The 16,556-nt window shown below is 37.1% G+C and overlaps 1 protein-coding gene and 1 long non-coding RNA gene across 2 annotated transcripts in view; both read right to left on the bottom strand.

Moving 5' to 3' along the window:
• LOC127846161 (myelin transcription factor 1-like) overlaps positions 1-16,556 on the bottom strand; it is a 97,411-nt gene that overhangs the window by 52,681 nt on the left and 28,174 nt on the right. The window contains exons 7-10 of the mRNA XM_052377337.1: positions 14,855-14,898; positions 10,989-11,019; positions 7,939-8,001; positions 575-654 (exon numbers count right to left, since the gene is read on the bottom strand). Coding sequence (XP_052233297.1) covers positions 575-654; positions 7,939-8,001; positions 10,989-11,019; positions 14,855-14,898 — 218 coding nt within the window. The remainder of the gene's footprint in view (positions 1-574; positions 655-7,938; positions 8,002-10,988; positions 11,020-14,854; positions 14,899-16,556) is intronic.
• On the bottom strand, positions 789-2,140 carry LOC127843745 (uncharacterized). The gene is made up of 2 exons (XR_008032318.1): positions 1,791-2,140; positions 789-1,645 (listed from the first exon to the last, which is right to left on the bottom strand). It is a non-coding gene; the product is annotated as an uncharacterized LOC127843745 (long non-coding RNA).

The raw sequence follows: 16,556 nt of genomic DNA, 5'->3' as shown, positions 1-16,556 counted from the left end.
AATAACTAAAACGGTACGCCATAGTTTATTTAAGACGCGCATGAATACAGTTTATGTAAATTAACGTGTAAACATTTGAACCAGGAAAACACAGGTTTCCGACACGCTTACCTTAATGCCATCGTTAATCTAATGTTATAACAATTAAGTTGACAACTTAAATCCGATGTTTATAACAAAAAAGTTTAAACAATATGCACTTTCACTTCTTTCTTCCATGTCTTTATCAAAACTTAGTTTAAACCACACTATTTTATTGTATTCCTATCGAAATATACATTCATGCATGATAAACACACACTCCAAAATACGTTTTGAATTCGTTTGATGTTTTTAACAAATAGTTTACTGTTAAAAAGCACCACGTCACCAACTGGCTTACAAAATGACATACAACTATTAAATATGCTTTAAATTAGTTGTAGAAACCTTTTATTTACGGTATCTTGAATTAAGACCATGGCCTTGAACTTTTAAACCTGACTCTGAAGCACAACACTGTACTTACAAATGACTAGAAATATTATCATAGCACTTAGTAATCGACTTATGCAGGCAAGAAATGACCACTTACTGTTCCTTTTTCCACGACCGCGTTCACTGCCTCCGCCACCAACCAACTTTCCCATGGCATATATAGGACACCCTGACACACTGAAACATACCAACATGATATTACTACCAGAGACTTCTAAATGAGAGTATTTAATAATAAAAGCTGCGCCATGAGCGCATGATACGCCCGTCGTTCGCCAATGAAGTAGTAAGGTAATAAATAACCCTTTGAATCATTTTTTTACTTCAGTTTATTTGTATTTGAATACATGGTTTATTTTATAAGTACATGAGCATGGAAATCACGAAATTTTGACGAACAAAGTCCCATAACTCTGGAACGACAATTCAGAATTCCGTCAAAAACGAAAGGGGATCAGGGTTTATCAATATTAAGATTGTGTTGAAATTTGAAAAAAATCCATCGAAGGATATTTGAGCTACAGTAGGACATTCAATGAAATCACGAAATTTTGACGAACAAAGTCCCATAACTCTGGAACGACAATTCAGAATTCCGTCAAAAACGAAAGGGGATCAGGGTTTATCAATATTAAGATTGTGTTAAAATTTGAAGAAAATCTGTCAAAGGATATTTGACGTAGCGTACGACATTAACAGACGGACGGACGGACGGACGGACGGACAGACGGACGCGGGGTATACCATAATACGTCCCGTCATAGACGGGCGTATAAAAAATCCATCGGGGGATATTTGAGCTACGGTAGGATACATGAACAACAATAACATTTAAGGTCACAGTGACCTTGACCTTAGAATGAATGACCTTGAAATGACCAGTGGTCATCTAAGTGTGCTTGCAAACCTTCATGTCAAGTTTGAAGACTCTATGTCCAAGCATACCAAAGTTATAACAATTTTAACATTTTAACATTTAAGGTCACAGTGACCTTGACCTTCAAATGAATGACATTGAAATGACCAGTGGTCATCTTCTAGTACTGGCCAATCTTTATTTCAAGTTTGAAGACTCTAGGTACAAGCATACCAAAGTTATAACATGAAATAAGAACTTTAACATTTTTACATTCAAGGTCACAGTGACCTTGACCTTCAAATGAATGACCTTGAAATGTCCAGGGGTTACTTACTAGTTCTGGCCAACCTTCATGTCAAGTTTCAAGACTCTAGGTCCAAGCATACCAAAGTTATAACAACTTTAACATTTTTACATTCAAGGTCACAGTGACCTTGACCTTCAAATGAATGACCTTGAAATGTCCAGTGGTTACTTACTAGTTCTGGCCAACCTTCATGTCAAGTTTCAAGACTCTAGGTCCAAGCATACCAAAGTTATAACAACTTTAACATTTTTATATAGCTACAGTAGGACATTCAATGAAATCACGAAATTTTGACGAACAAAGTCCCATAACTCTGGAACGACAATTCAGAATTCCGTCAAAAACGAAAGGGGATCAGGGTTTATCAATATTAAGATTGTGTTAAAATTTGAAGAAAATCTGTCAAAGGATATTTGACGTAGCGTACGACATTAACAGACGGACGGACGGACGCGGGGTATACCATAATACGTCCCGTCATAGACGGGCGTATAAAAACATTTTAACCCTTTGCATGCTGGGAAATTTGTCGTCTGCTAAAATGTCGTCTGCTGAATTTCTAAAATTAGCATTTTCTTCGATTTTTTTCAAAAAATACTTCAGAAAAGCAAACAGTTTGGATCCTGATGAGACGCCACGTTTTTTGGCTTCTCATCTGGATCCAAATTGTTTGCACAGGCCTTCAAAATTTGGTTCCAGCACTGAAAGAGTTAATAATACAAAACAAAACCAGCAAGGTTTGAATTAATATCATTTAGTCATATTGTACAAAAGTAGAAGAACAATTTATGCATGACAGCTTTTATCTACTAAATATGAGAAAGCACAGAGTATGGTAGACATTCTTTATGTTTCACAGACGGTGATGCCTTATGACACACGATTGGACAGGGATAAACCACTTAAATATTCTACCGTGGACATAAAGACAATCAGCCAAAGTTCTGCAAAATTTGGTGGCAGCCATTATTATTTCCTTTACTAGCATCTACACCATAAAGATAATTCAGTTGTTAAAGATTCTTGAAATCCACAAAACATTTAAAGAGGAAACAATTACAACTTGTTTTAGATTAAATTTAGTTGAAAAACAGACAAAGGGCCATAAATTCTTCAACAAGAGGGCCTGAAAGGCCCAAAGTCGCTCACCTGAGATTCAAAGGAACTGCCCTATTCTGTGCAGCCTAAAATGTCATTAGAACAAAATGTCCTTACCAACTTTCATGACTAGTGAACACCCTGGCAGCCATGTTTTTGAACAGACCAGAACCATTTTCATACACATCCAAGATATCATTTAAACAAATATACTGACAAAGTTCCATGAAGATTCATGAAGCCATAGAAGGAAAAATGCCCCGCCCCCTGGTGACCATGTTTTTCAAGCAACTGGAACCATTTTCATACTTGCCCAAGATATCATTGGGACAAATCTTCTGACAAAGTTTCATGATGATTGGACAATAAATATGGCTTCTAGAGTGTTAACAAGGTTTTACTATAGCTATATAAGGAAAAATGCCACGCCCCCTTGGCGGCCATGTTTTTCCACCAACCGGAACCATTTTCGAACTCATCCAAGAAATCCTTGGTACAAATCTTGCAGGGCTATAGATAACTTTTGGGGTATATTGGGTAATTCACTTCCTGTTTTTGACAACAATAGGGTTTTTGAAAATTCAATAGAGTTTTAGCAAAAATTTTCATCCCCTACTTTTGAGCTTAATTGGGTTTTTCAACCCCGTTTTTTTAATTCAATTGGGTCATTTAGGGAATGATGTATATGATATAATAAAAATCTACAAAGATTACTATATTATTTATACAAATGGAATTCAAAAAGGTACCTGTACATAACAACAAACAATTACTGAATTTCTGATCGAAGTTCATTCATTTTTGCGTTGAATAAGACAGAGTCCCTGAAAATCGCTGCACAGTTGAAGTTATGGGTGTTCAAAGAGATGCACCCTATTTTCGGGTCATTTTGAGTTAAATACCTTGAAAATGAAAGTAGAAATCGGACGGGTCTACGAATAATTACAATAATACCCCAAAGATTGATTAGTACTGGGAAGAATGCCTTCTTTTCTTCCGGTACATTTTTGTACGGCAAATAACCAGTCTAAAAAATACGCCAGCTGTTCGCAAGAATTGCGTTTTGTGAAACAAGGTTTTTTACGGGAATTACGTTATTAAATTTGTATTTGCGTTTTTGTACAATTTTTTTTAAGTTTATTTACGTTTTTGGTTATTTAATTGCGTAATAACATAAATACCCTTGTTATCTATAGCCCTGATCTTGTGACCAAGTTTCATGATGATCGGACAATAAATGTGGCCTCTAGAGTGTTAATAAAGTTTACTAAAGCAATATATAACCATATTTGGAAAAATGCCCCGCCCCATAGTGGCCATGTTTTTAAAGCAACCGAAACCATTTTCAAACTCATCCAAAATATCATTGGGACAAATCTTCTTACCAAGTTTCATGAAGGTCAGAAAATACATGTAAATGTGACCATATAAGGAAAAATGCCCTGCCCCTGGGCGGCCATATATTTCAACCAACCGACATCCTTTTTTAACTTGTCCAAGATATTATTGGGATGAATCTTCTAACCAAGTTTCCTGAAGATCGGACGATAAATGTGGCCTCTAGGGTGTTAACAAGATTTCACTAAAGCCATATAGCCATATAAGGAAAAATGCCCCGCTCCTTGGCAGCCATGTTTTTCAAGCAAACGTGACCATTTTCAAACTCATCCAATATATCATTGAGACCAATCTTCTGACCAAATTTCATGAAGATTGGACAATAAATGTGGCCTTAAGTGTTAACCAGGTTTTACTACAGCCGTATAAGGAAAAATGCCCCGCCCCCTGGCGGCCATGTTTTTCAACCAACTGGCATCATTTTCAAACTTGTCCAAGATATTATTAGGATGAATCTTCTGACCAAGCTTCATGAAGATTGGACAATAAATGTGGCCTCTAGAGTGTTAACAAGATTTTACAATAGCCATATAAGGAAAAATGCCCCACCCCTTAGCAGCCATGTTTTTCAAGCAAAGGTTACCATTTTTTAACTCAACCAAGATATCAGTGGGACAAATCTTCTGAGCAAGTTTCATGAAGATCGAAAAATAAATGTGGCCTCTAGAGTGTTAACAAGGTTTTACTATAGCCAAATAAGGAAAAATGCCCAGCCCCCTGGCCGCCAAGTTTTTCAACCAACCGGCATAATTTTCACACTTGTGCAAGATATGATTGGGATGAATCTTCTGACCAAGTTTTATTAAGATCAGACGATAACTGTGGCCTCTAGAGTGTTAACAAGATTTTACTATAGCCATATAAGGAAAAATGCCCTGCCCCTTGGCAGCCATGTTTTTCAAGCAAACATAACCATTTTTAAACTCATCCAAGATATCATTGAAACCAATCTTCTGACCAAATTTCATGAAGATTGGACAATAAATGTGGCCTCTAGAGAGTTAACAAGGCAAATGTTGACAACGCACAATGGACAACGGACGACAGACAAAAAGCGATCACAAAAGCTCACCATAAGCACGATGTGCTCAGGTGAGCTAAAAACTGGTTGCAGCAAAAATTATTTCTTTATGATCATCTTAACACTAAGGTTAACGTCTAGCTGGAGTACTGTGGTCAACTATACATTAAAGTCGTTCAATTGTGAAATTTGAAGTTAGATCCATCCACTAATTAAAAGTCTTGAAAACACAAGCTATGAGACATTGCAGATCTGCAAACAGACTTGCAGTGTTTAATGCATCTCACTCTGAAAGGGCGAAAAAAGACATGATGGATTCCATGGCTGCAAAAAAGCCACCAATATTCTACACTAGTCAACAACATTTTAAGAGAACATTTTATTTTTCATACTATCCTTTTAATCTAACAACATATTCTAGGCCTTAATATAACAAGACTATTGTCAAGCAATATGGCCCCTACCGGTGAAACTCCACCATTTTCAGCAATATTTCTAGTTTATTTGTTGCCATTGCAACCAGAATTCTTGATGTAGGAACAAAATGAAATGATGTGCATAATCTCCATCTTGCCATTTGTCCATGTTTACAAGTTTCATGAACAAATGTGAAGAACATAGCAGGATCCAGAAAGGTGTGACAGACAGACACACAGACAGACACACAGAGCGCAAACCATAAGTCCCCTCCGGTTTGACCGGTAGGGGACAACAAGAAATTATCAGTCCTACCAGACAACCAATATTAAATTGATATAAAGAGAGGAATGAGCATGCAACTATTAAGTTGATCAACATTTCAGTTTCTGATACAAATGATCTAGTAACTCAGGACTCAATGCATGCACATAAAGTATCGTCACAGATTAGACAGTGCAGTCAGTACAGGTAAACCATGAATGTTATCTTCCGCTTTTATGGATTTATTTGTGTAAAAAAAATCCCCTTTTCACAAATTGTGCATGCTTTGAAGTTATTAAATGCTTTATATTGATAAATGAAAACAGTAAATTTTTAAAGCTCCAATAAAAAATCAAAAATAAAATTTAACAAGGGCTGTTTGTAAAACATGCATGCCCCCCATATGAGCTGTCCGTTGTACTGGCAGCCATTGTGTGAACACGACTTTTGTCACTGTGACCTTGACCTTTGATATAGTGACCTGAAAATCAATAGGGGTCATCTGCAAGTCAAGATCAATGTACCTATGAAGTGTCATGATCCTAGGCAAAAGCGTTCTTGAGTTATCATCCAAAAATCATTTTACTATTTCGGGTCACCGTGACCTTGACCTTTGATCTTGTGACCTCAAAATCAATAGGGGTCATCTGCGAGTCATGATCAATCTACCTATGAAGTTTCATGATCCTAGGCATATGCGTTCTTGAATTATCATCCGAAAATCATTTTACTATTTCGGGTCACCGTGACCTTGACCTTTGACCTAGTGACCTGAAAATCAATTGGGGTCATCTGCGAGTCATGATCAATCTACCTATAAAGTTTCATGATCCTAGGCATATGCGTTCTTGAATTATCCGAAAATCATTTTACTATTTCGGGTCACCGTGACCTTGACCTTTGACCTAGTGACCTCAAAATCAATAGGGGTCATCTGCGAGTCATGATCAATCTACCAATGAAGTTTCATGATCCTAGGCGTATGCGTTCTTGAGTTATCATCCGGAAACCATTTTACTATTTCGGGTCACCGTGACCTTGACCTTTGACCTAGTGACCTCAAAATCAATAGGGGTCATCTGCGAGTCATGATCAATCTACCCATGAAATTTCATGATCCTAGGTGTATGCGTTCTTGAGTTATCATCCGGAAACCATTTTACTATTTGGGTCACCGTGACCTTGACCTTTGACCTAGTGACCTCAAAATCAATAGGGGTCATCTGCAAGTCATGATCAATGTACTTATGAAGTTTCATGATCCTAGGCCCAAGCGTTCTTGAGTTATCGTCTGACAACCACCTGGTGGACGGACGGACCGACCGACCTACCGACCGACCAACCGACATGAGCAAAGCAATATACCCCCTCTTCTTGGAAGGGGGGCATAAAAAAGGAAAAAAAAGCCCGCAGCAGGGCTCGAACCAGTGATCCCGGGAATCCTGAAGTAAAAACGCATTAGCCAACTGAGCTATCCTGCCAAGCATACATGAGATGTGTATTTTAAACGTTATATAAGCAAACTTGATAGTTTCACAAATTTAAACGACAACAACAGAACTATCCAAATAATTCAATCGTTTCGCGTTGCAACCCTTTATAATTTTTAGGTTTTTTAATCGTCAAAAGATGCATATAATGGCTATATTAGACCATGGCAAATGTTCAGTAATACTGTTTCCTCACAAATATCATAACTAAACCGAAAATTTGCGAATCTGAAACAACTTTTTTCAATTTTGTCAATTTACCAAACCGTGAAAAGATCCCTTTAACAAAAGTCATGTCTATGCGAAAATATTAGGCCCAATATTTCCAGAGCACAGCTCAAATAGGAGTCGCATTATATGAAAACTGGGCATAATGCATGTGCGAAAAGTGTCGTCCCAGATTAGCCTGTGCAGTCCACTTTCCTCCTAAATTGGATTTTTGCTCAGTGGAGACTTTTAACGAAAAAAGTCATAAAAGCGGAAAGTGTCCTCCCTGATTAGCCTGTGCGGATTGTGACACTTTACGCACATGAATTATGCCCAGTTTTCTCAGAACGCGACTCATAGTTTCCCACTTAACCCTATGAATCCAGGAAGGAAATCTCACCTTCTGTGCAAAGATCGCTTTCTTCTCACATGACCTTGGCCACTGCAACCAGGGGTGGGACAACTGAAAATATTCACACACACAAACATTGAATTGAAAATCTCTTCATTTCAGTATACAACAAGACGTGTCACAGAATATGACATATAACCTTGGAGAATATGCTTGTCAGGAGGGTGGGGGACACTACATTTATTGACAATGAACAGTACAAAAGTTAATGTTTATAACATACCAGCATACAAATGTATATAACTAGAAATGTGTTAAAGACATGCTTCTAACACTTTTTTGATACAACAAATCCACTATATATTCTATAGTGGGCAAAAATATAAAGGGGCATAATTTAACCAAAACAAGTTGCCGTTTAAATTCCTTTTTTAAGAATAAATATACACATTGAGGTCATTAACTGTGAAAGATTGAGCAAGATTCACCCAGTGGTTAAAGAGGAAGTAAAAACAAAAATAAACAAGAACTGCATTTGTGAAACACAATTCCCCCTACTGCGCTTTGAAGCTGCACGGCAGCTATTTTAGAAACAATGTTATATTTTGAATGTAAAGGTCACAGTGACATTGACCTTTGACCTAGTGACCTCAAACCATGTTTGATTGTAGATCTCAATGAGATGCATGTACATGTGAAGTTTAAAGAACATAGACCCAAGAGTTTTCATTTTATGAGCAAGGTTAAAGTTTTGGGACAAATACACACATACAATGACAGACAGACAGGCCAAAAACAATATAACCCCTGATCATTCGATTTGGGAGCATAAAAAGTTGTGACTCTCTATATTCTCTATATTGCAAAAAAATACACAAGGCAATATAGTGACAAAACTCTTCACAGCCAAAATTCCTTTCTTAAAGATACTTTTTACATAAGGTCATTCAGCAAGTTCCTGAGACGTTAAAGAGGACTTGAAAACACAAAATTGTGGGACTTAGATATTAGACAAGAGGACCAAGATGGCCCTAGTTTGCAAACCTGAGAGGAGTCAGTTCATTCAATCTTTACCTAATGTCAAACTTGACCTAGATATTGACCAGACAAACATCCTGGTCAAGTTTCTTCATTATTGAACCAAAACTCTGGCGTAGGGAGTGTTTTTGTTTTTGTAAGATTTGAAATGGTGACCTACATTTTGAGTTGACCCCCTTACCAAACATCAAACTTTGCTTTCAAGGATTTTGTATAATATAATGAAAATTTGGACAATCTAAGGGCAATAATTATGGCATTAATTATGTGATTTTGATCATCATCAAACTTGACTGAGATCTTTCAGCAACTTTGATAAAGAATGCTTGAGAAATGTGAATGCTAGAGTGTTTACAAACCAATATGGACAAACGGACAGCGGACAAAGACCAATCCTAAAACCTCACCTGAGCAATCAGGTGAGCTAAAAAGTGTGTTTCACCGATCTGAGCCATTTTCCAACTTGTCCAAGAAATCAATAAAACCAATGTATTGACTAAGTTTCACGATGATTAGGCAAAATATGTGACTTCTATAGTGTTCGATCACAAGGTTTCTCTCTATATAGTCACATAAGGAAAACTGCCCCACCCCCCTGGCAGCCATGTTTATTGACCCATTGGGACCATTTGCAAACTCATCTGAGATATATATAAAACCAATCTTTTCACCAAGTTTCATGATGATTGGGAAAAAAATGTGACTTCTAGAGTGTTCACAAGCTTTTTTTTTACTATATAAAAAATATAAGAAAACTGCCCCCCCCCCCCCCCCACACCCCCTGGCAGCCATGTTATTCAACTGACCGTAACCATTTTCCAACTCAACTCTCGTATCAAGGAAACAAATGTACTGACCAAATTTCATGAAAATTGGGCAAAAAATGTGACTTCTAGAGTGTTCACATGTTTTCACTATATACATATAGAGAAAAATGCCCTGCCCACTGGCGGCCATGTTTTTTCACCGATCTGGACCATTTTCGAACTTGTCCGACATATCAATAAAACCAATGTTTTGATTAACTTTCATGATGATTGAGCAAAAATTGTGACTTCCAGAGTGTTTACAAGGTTTCTCTAAAGCCAAATAAGGAAAACTGCCCCGCCCATTGGCTGCCATGTTTTTCAATGGACCAGAACCACTTTTGAACTCAACCAACATATCATTAAGACAAACATTTTGACAAAGTTACATGAAGATTGGGCATGAAATGTGACTTCTACAGTGTTTACAAGTTTTTTTTCTTTTTTTTTTACCTAGTGACCTAGTTTTTGACCCTGCACGACCCAGTTTCTAACTCGACTGAGATTTCATTGGGACAAAGCTTCTGACCAAGTTTCATGACGATCGGAAATAAATGTGGCCTCTAGAGTGTTAACGAACAAATGTGGACAGACGGACAGACAGACAATGGACAAAGACCAGTCACAAAAGCTCACCTGAGCAATCAGGTAAGCTAAAAAACAGACAAGCAGGTAAAAGTGCTTTCTTTAAAATTATTGATGCATTAAGGTCCTACAAATGTGATAGTTGAAGCAAGATCCAACCAGCGGTTAGAGAGGAGTTGAACACACAAAACTTTGGGACCATGTATTCTATTTTGGAACAAGAGATGTGTTTGTCAGAAACACAATGCCCCCTTCTGCACCGCTTTGAAGCCATATATTTGACCTCAGACCTTGAAGGATGACCTTGACCTTTCACCACTCAAAATGTGCAGCTCCATGAGATACACATGCATACCAAATATCAAGTTGCTATCTTCAATATTGAAAAAGTTATGAACAATGTTAAAGTTTTCGGCCTGACGGACAGACTGACTGACTGACTGACAGGCAGACTGACGGACAGTTAAAAAACTATATGCCACCCTTTGGGGGCATAAAAACACAAAGGTACATAAATCTGCTTAAACTCTTAGCAGCAAATGTTCCCTTCGTAAAAAAAAGAGATTAATTCCACATAAATATAAATCCACAGTAAACGTTTGAGCGAGATCCAGGCAGTAGTTAAAGGGGAGTTAAAACACAAATGTCAGTGAACAAAATGTCACTTACCCTTGATTTGTTCTGTTTTCCAGCCGTGCCACTGAAAAACACAAGGATAATCATTTTAAATTAAAACAAGAGATTGCCAAGCAATAGGGTCCCTTACCGGTAAAACTCCACCATGTCAGTAAAAAATCTTGTATATATATTTGTTGCCTTAGCAACCATAGTTTTTGACGTAGGAACAAAATGAAATGACGTGCATAATCTCCATATTCATTGCCATCTATCCATGTTTCAAGTTTCATGAAACAAGAGGGCCAGGATGGCCCTGAATCGCTCCCCTGACTAACCAAATACAATCCCTACCCAGTTTTCATCAAGATAAACATTCTGACCAAATGTCATAAAGATTGGATGAAAACTGTGACCTCTATTGTCTACACAAGATTTTTCTAATATTTGACCTATTGACATAGTTTTTGACCCCAGGAGACCCAAATACAATCACAACCCAGATTTCATCAAGATAAACATTCTGACCAAATTTCATAAAGATTGGATGAAAACTGTGACCTCTACTGTCTACACAAACAAACTGTTTACGGTTTTTCTATTATTTGACCTAGTGACCTAGTTTTTGACCTCAGATGACCCAAATCAAGATAAACATTCTGACCAAATTTCATAAAGATTGGATGAAAACTGCGACCTCTATTGTCTACACAAGGTTTTTATTATTTGACCTAGTGACGTAGTTTTTGACCTCAGATGACCCAAATACAATACCAACCCAGATTTCATCAAGATAAACATTCTGACCAAATTTCATAAAGATTGGATGAAAACTGTGACCTCTACTGTCTACACAAACAAATTGTTGACGGTTTTTCTATTATTTGACCTAGTGACCTAGTTTTTGACCTCAGATGACCCAAATACAATCCCAACCCAGATTTCATCAAGATAAACATTCTGACAAAATTTCATAAAGATTGGATGAAAACTGCGACCTCTTTTGTCTTCAAAAGGTTTTTCTATTATTTGACCTAGTTTTTGACCTAGTGACCTAGTTTTTGACCCCAGATGACCCAAATATATTCCCAAGCCAGATTTCATCAAGATAAACATTCTGACCAAATTTCATAAAGATTGGATGAAAACTGCGACCTCTATTGTCTACACAAGGTTTTTCTATTATTTGACTTTAGTTTTTGACCTAGTGACCTAGTTTTTGACCCCAAATGACCCAAATACAATCCCAACCCAGATTTCATCAAGATAAACATTCTGACCAAATGTCATAAACATTGGATGAAAACTGTGACCTCTACTGTCTACACAAACAAATTGTTGATGGACGGACGGACGGACGCACACACAACGGACGCTGGACATCACACAGTCACATAAGCTCACCATGTCACTTTGTGACAGGTGAGCTAAAAATATGAAGAACTTTTAAAGTTTTCGCAGGATCCAGAAAAGTGTGATGGACTGACTGACAGACAGACCGACAAACAGACGGAGTGCAGTTTCACCGGTAGGGGACAATAATATTCTTTCTGTCCATTATAAAAATTCCATTGTGAGGTGAGGCGCAAAGTTAATATTGCACCCATATGCAAGAGTAATATATCTAAGGCTGAATTCAGAGGATGACATCACTCTTTGAGGGAGGCAACTCGTAACTCATGTAACTAATTTTATATGCATATGCGCCCAGGGTATATTTGCATCTTTCGTTCATGGCATCATGGCATATTAAAATTGTGCAGGGATTGCTAAATGAGACTTTACAATCGACAAACAAAGTGAAGTATAATAATGTAACATATATGGAGTAGAAATAGCATAGTTTCATTTGTGTTTAAAGATACCAACTATTTGCTACAAATTTTATATATTAAGATATAAATTACCAAATACATTTACATAATGTTTAATACATAATCTGCAGACATTCCCAAAAGTATAATATTTAGTCCACAGGACATTCGGTCTTGTGGACTTTAAAAACTTGCAGGACCGAACTTTGATTCATAGGATCAAAACATCATGTCACTGACTCAAATTTATTGACATAATGATAATTGGAAAAATGCAATGGAAAATAAGTAACACAACACTAAACAATAAAAAATTACAACACACTCACAATATTCTACAGAACAATATTTAAACCAAAAATTAGTTGAAAATAAATGAATTTTCTAAATTAAAAATTCAATTGTTGTATACTAGTATGCAAATTTCTGTTTAAACTAAAGTTTTCAGATACTTTGCAGGTTTGATTTCCCTTCTTTAGAAGGATCACTTCCCCCAACTTAATTTCTTTAAAATCATGCACATTTCCCAAAATGTTAAGATGGTAAGATATCCCCCCCCCCCCCCCCCCCCCCCTGAAATTGAAGGCCAGGCCTTTTCCTCGCATTAAGAAACAAGGGACAAATTTGTCACAAAACGGTTTTCAATTTGAAAAAAAAGTCTGCTAAAGGGAGACAACTCAAAATGTGCATTGTTACTGGTTGTTCATTGTTACCCCCCTTGGTTCAAAATCAATCTATTTTTAGTTGTGGCGACCTTGACCTTAAGAGATATCGACGTAATTCTTTTGCACGACACAACATTCAATGATGGTGAACAAATGTGCCCAACGATTTTAAAATCTCACAATGAATGACATAGTTATGGCCCGGACAAGCTCATTTATGGCAATTTTTGACATTTGAACTCAAAGTGCGACCTTGACTTTGGAGATATCGATGTAATTCTTTCGCACGACACACTGTCTAATGGTGGTGAACAAATGTGCCAAATGATTTTAAAATCTCACAATGAACGACAAAGCTATGGCCCGGACAAGCTTGTTCCGCCTGCCCGCCAGCTGACATTCGCCTATTTAATAACCATTTTTTTCCTTCGGAAAACCTGGTTAAAAAAGCATTGTTGATAGTAAAAAGACTGTGACAGTGCCTCAAGAATGTAAATAAATTATTTTTACACACAAAAACGCATTTATTCTTGTTAGGAATCAATGCAGTTTCCAAAACAACATAACACATGTGGGATATCAATAACATAATGAAACAGAATAACTTTTAAAAGCACACAACACTTTATGGGTATTACGAAAATTGTATTGACAACTATTTCACGGCCGTAAAATCATATGACAACTCAGAATCATGCTACAAATGTCAATAAACTGGCCACAAATATATATAAATCAATGCACTATTAAGCGTAAATTTGATCAGGAACAAACTGTAAATGACCCCATTCCAACGATCTGAGTTGCAGAATGTGTTTCCGTTTAACTGTAAAAACTGATGACATATTTATTCAGTAGTGTTTGGTGCCGGTGCTCATTTAATTCTTATGAATGTAAACCAAAATACATAATTTTTACTGCTCATATTTCTTGTAAGATTTCTTTTATTTTCAGATTTTAATTCTATGAAATAAATAAACTTCAGTTTTTTTTATATTATTTACGGGACATTGGGACCGGCAACATGACATTTTCAATTGGACCTGTCTTAAAAACGTCGGTCAGGTCCGACGGTCCGGCACATTTGGGAATGTCTGAATTCAAATCAAATCAAATAAAATCAAATTTTATTTTAAGTCGGTACATGTGTAACAAAGAAACATTAGCTATGAAAAGCTATCAACCCACATCTGAATCTGGAGAAAATGTATGATTACAGATTATCTCACAAACTTGAAAATGTATGATTACAGATTATCTCACAAACTTGCAGAAGAGCTGCAATACAACAAAATACGTGGCAATGCCATGAAGCCAGATTTTCAACATTTAACTTATCAATTTACTTTAATTATGCAATTCCAATTAAGCATGTAAGCTACGTACTCATACTACATTTTCAATTTTGTACACAAGAAATTTCTATATTGAATATACAAACCTTCATCTGTTGAGAGATCAGCTTTCTTTGGACAACCAGACCAACTGCAAACATATGAAGAGTTTGTTGGATCAGATGAAAGCCTGACAAACACGTTTGCTCATAATTAAAGAGCAATACCTCCATCCAAACTCATTAAAGGACTAAAACATCCTTGATTTTTACTTTTAGTTACAGTGTCCAAGAGGTCGTATTCCAGAAGCATCTTAAGTTAAATTTTATTCTTATCCTTAAATTGGGAAATTTTCTTAAGTGTTTCATTTCCTACATCAATAGTTTGGCATCAAAAATTACATCAAAATAACATAATTATGTCAATGATATTTTAAAAATACCAAAAAAAACATGTGATTCCTTATCTAGTAAAGAAATACAAAACATTGTAATTTTGAACTTAAGTGAAATCATTTAAGAAATTACTTAAGATGTTTCTGGAATACCACCCCTTGACCTTAACTAGATAGGCCCCAAATAAGTAAGGACTGCAGGTAAGCTACCTACACACTCACAATGTCCATCTCACACAAGTAAGGACTGCAGGTAAGCTACCTACACACTCACAATGTCCATCTTACACAAGTAAGGACTGCAGGAAAGCTACCTACACACTCACAATGTCCATCTTACACAAGTAAGGACTGCAGGTAAGCTACCTTCACACTCACAATGTCCATCTTAGTAAGGACTGCAGGTAAGCTACCTACACACTCACAATGTCCATCTTACACAAGTAAGGACTGCAGGTAAGCTACCTACACACTCACAATGTCCATCTTAGTAAGGACTGCAGGTAAGCTACCTACACACTCACAATGTCCATCTTACACAAGTAAGGACTGCAGGTAAGCTACCTTCACACTCACAATGTCCATCTTAGTAAGGACTGCAGGGATGCTACCTTCACACTCACAATGTCAATCTTACACAAGTAAGGACTGCAGGTAAGCTACCTACACACTCACAATGTCCATCTTACACAAGTAAGGACTGCAGGTAAGCTACCTTCACACTCACAATGTCCATCTTACACAAGTAAGGACTGCAGGTAAGCTACCTTCACACTCACAATGTCCATCTTACACAAGTAAGGACTGCAGGTAAGCTACCTACACACTCACAATGTCCATCTTACACAAGTAAGGACTGCAGGTAAGCTACCTACACACTCACAATGTCCATCTTACACAAGTAAGGACTGCAGGTAAGCTACCTTCACACTCACAATGTCCATCTTAGTAAGGACTGCAGGTAAGCTACCTTCACACTCACAATGTCCATCTTACACAAGTAAGGACTGCAGGTAAGCTACCTACACACTCACAATGTCCATCTTACACAAGTAAGGACTGCAGGTAAGCTACCTTCACACTCACAATGTCCATCTTACACAAGTAAGGACTGCAGATAAGCTACCTTCACACTCACAATGTCCATCTTAGTAAGGACTGCAGGTAAGCTACCTACACACTCACAATGTCCATCTTACACAAGTAAGGACTGCAGGTAACCTACCTTCACACTCACAATGTCCATCTTACACAAGTAAGGACTGCAGGTAAGCTACCTTCACACTCACAATGTCCATCTTAGTAAGGACTGCAGGTAAGCTACCTTCACACTCACAATGTCCATCTTACACAAGTAAGTACTGCAGGTAAGCTACCTACACACTCACAATGTCCATCTCACACAAGTAAGGAAA

This window comes from Dreissena polymorpha, chromosome 9, assembly GCF_020536995.1.
Source record: "Dreissena polymorpha isolate Duluth1 chromosome 9, UMN_Dpol_1.0, whole genome shotgun sequence".
NCBI classification, from domain to species: Eukaryota; Metazoa; Mollusca; class Bivalvia; order Myida; family Dreissenidae; genus Dreissena; species Dreissena polymorpha.
This window is presented reverse-complemented; position numbering and strand designations above follow the sequence as displayed.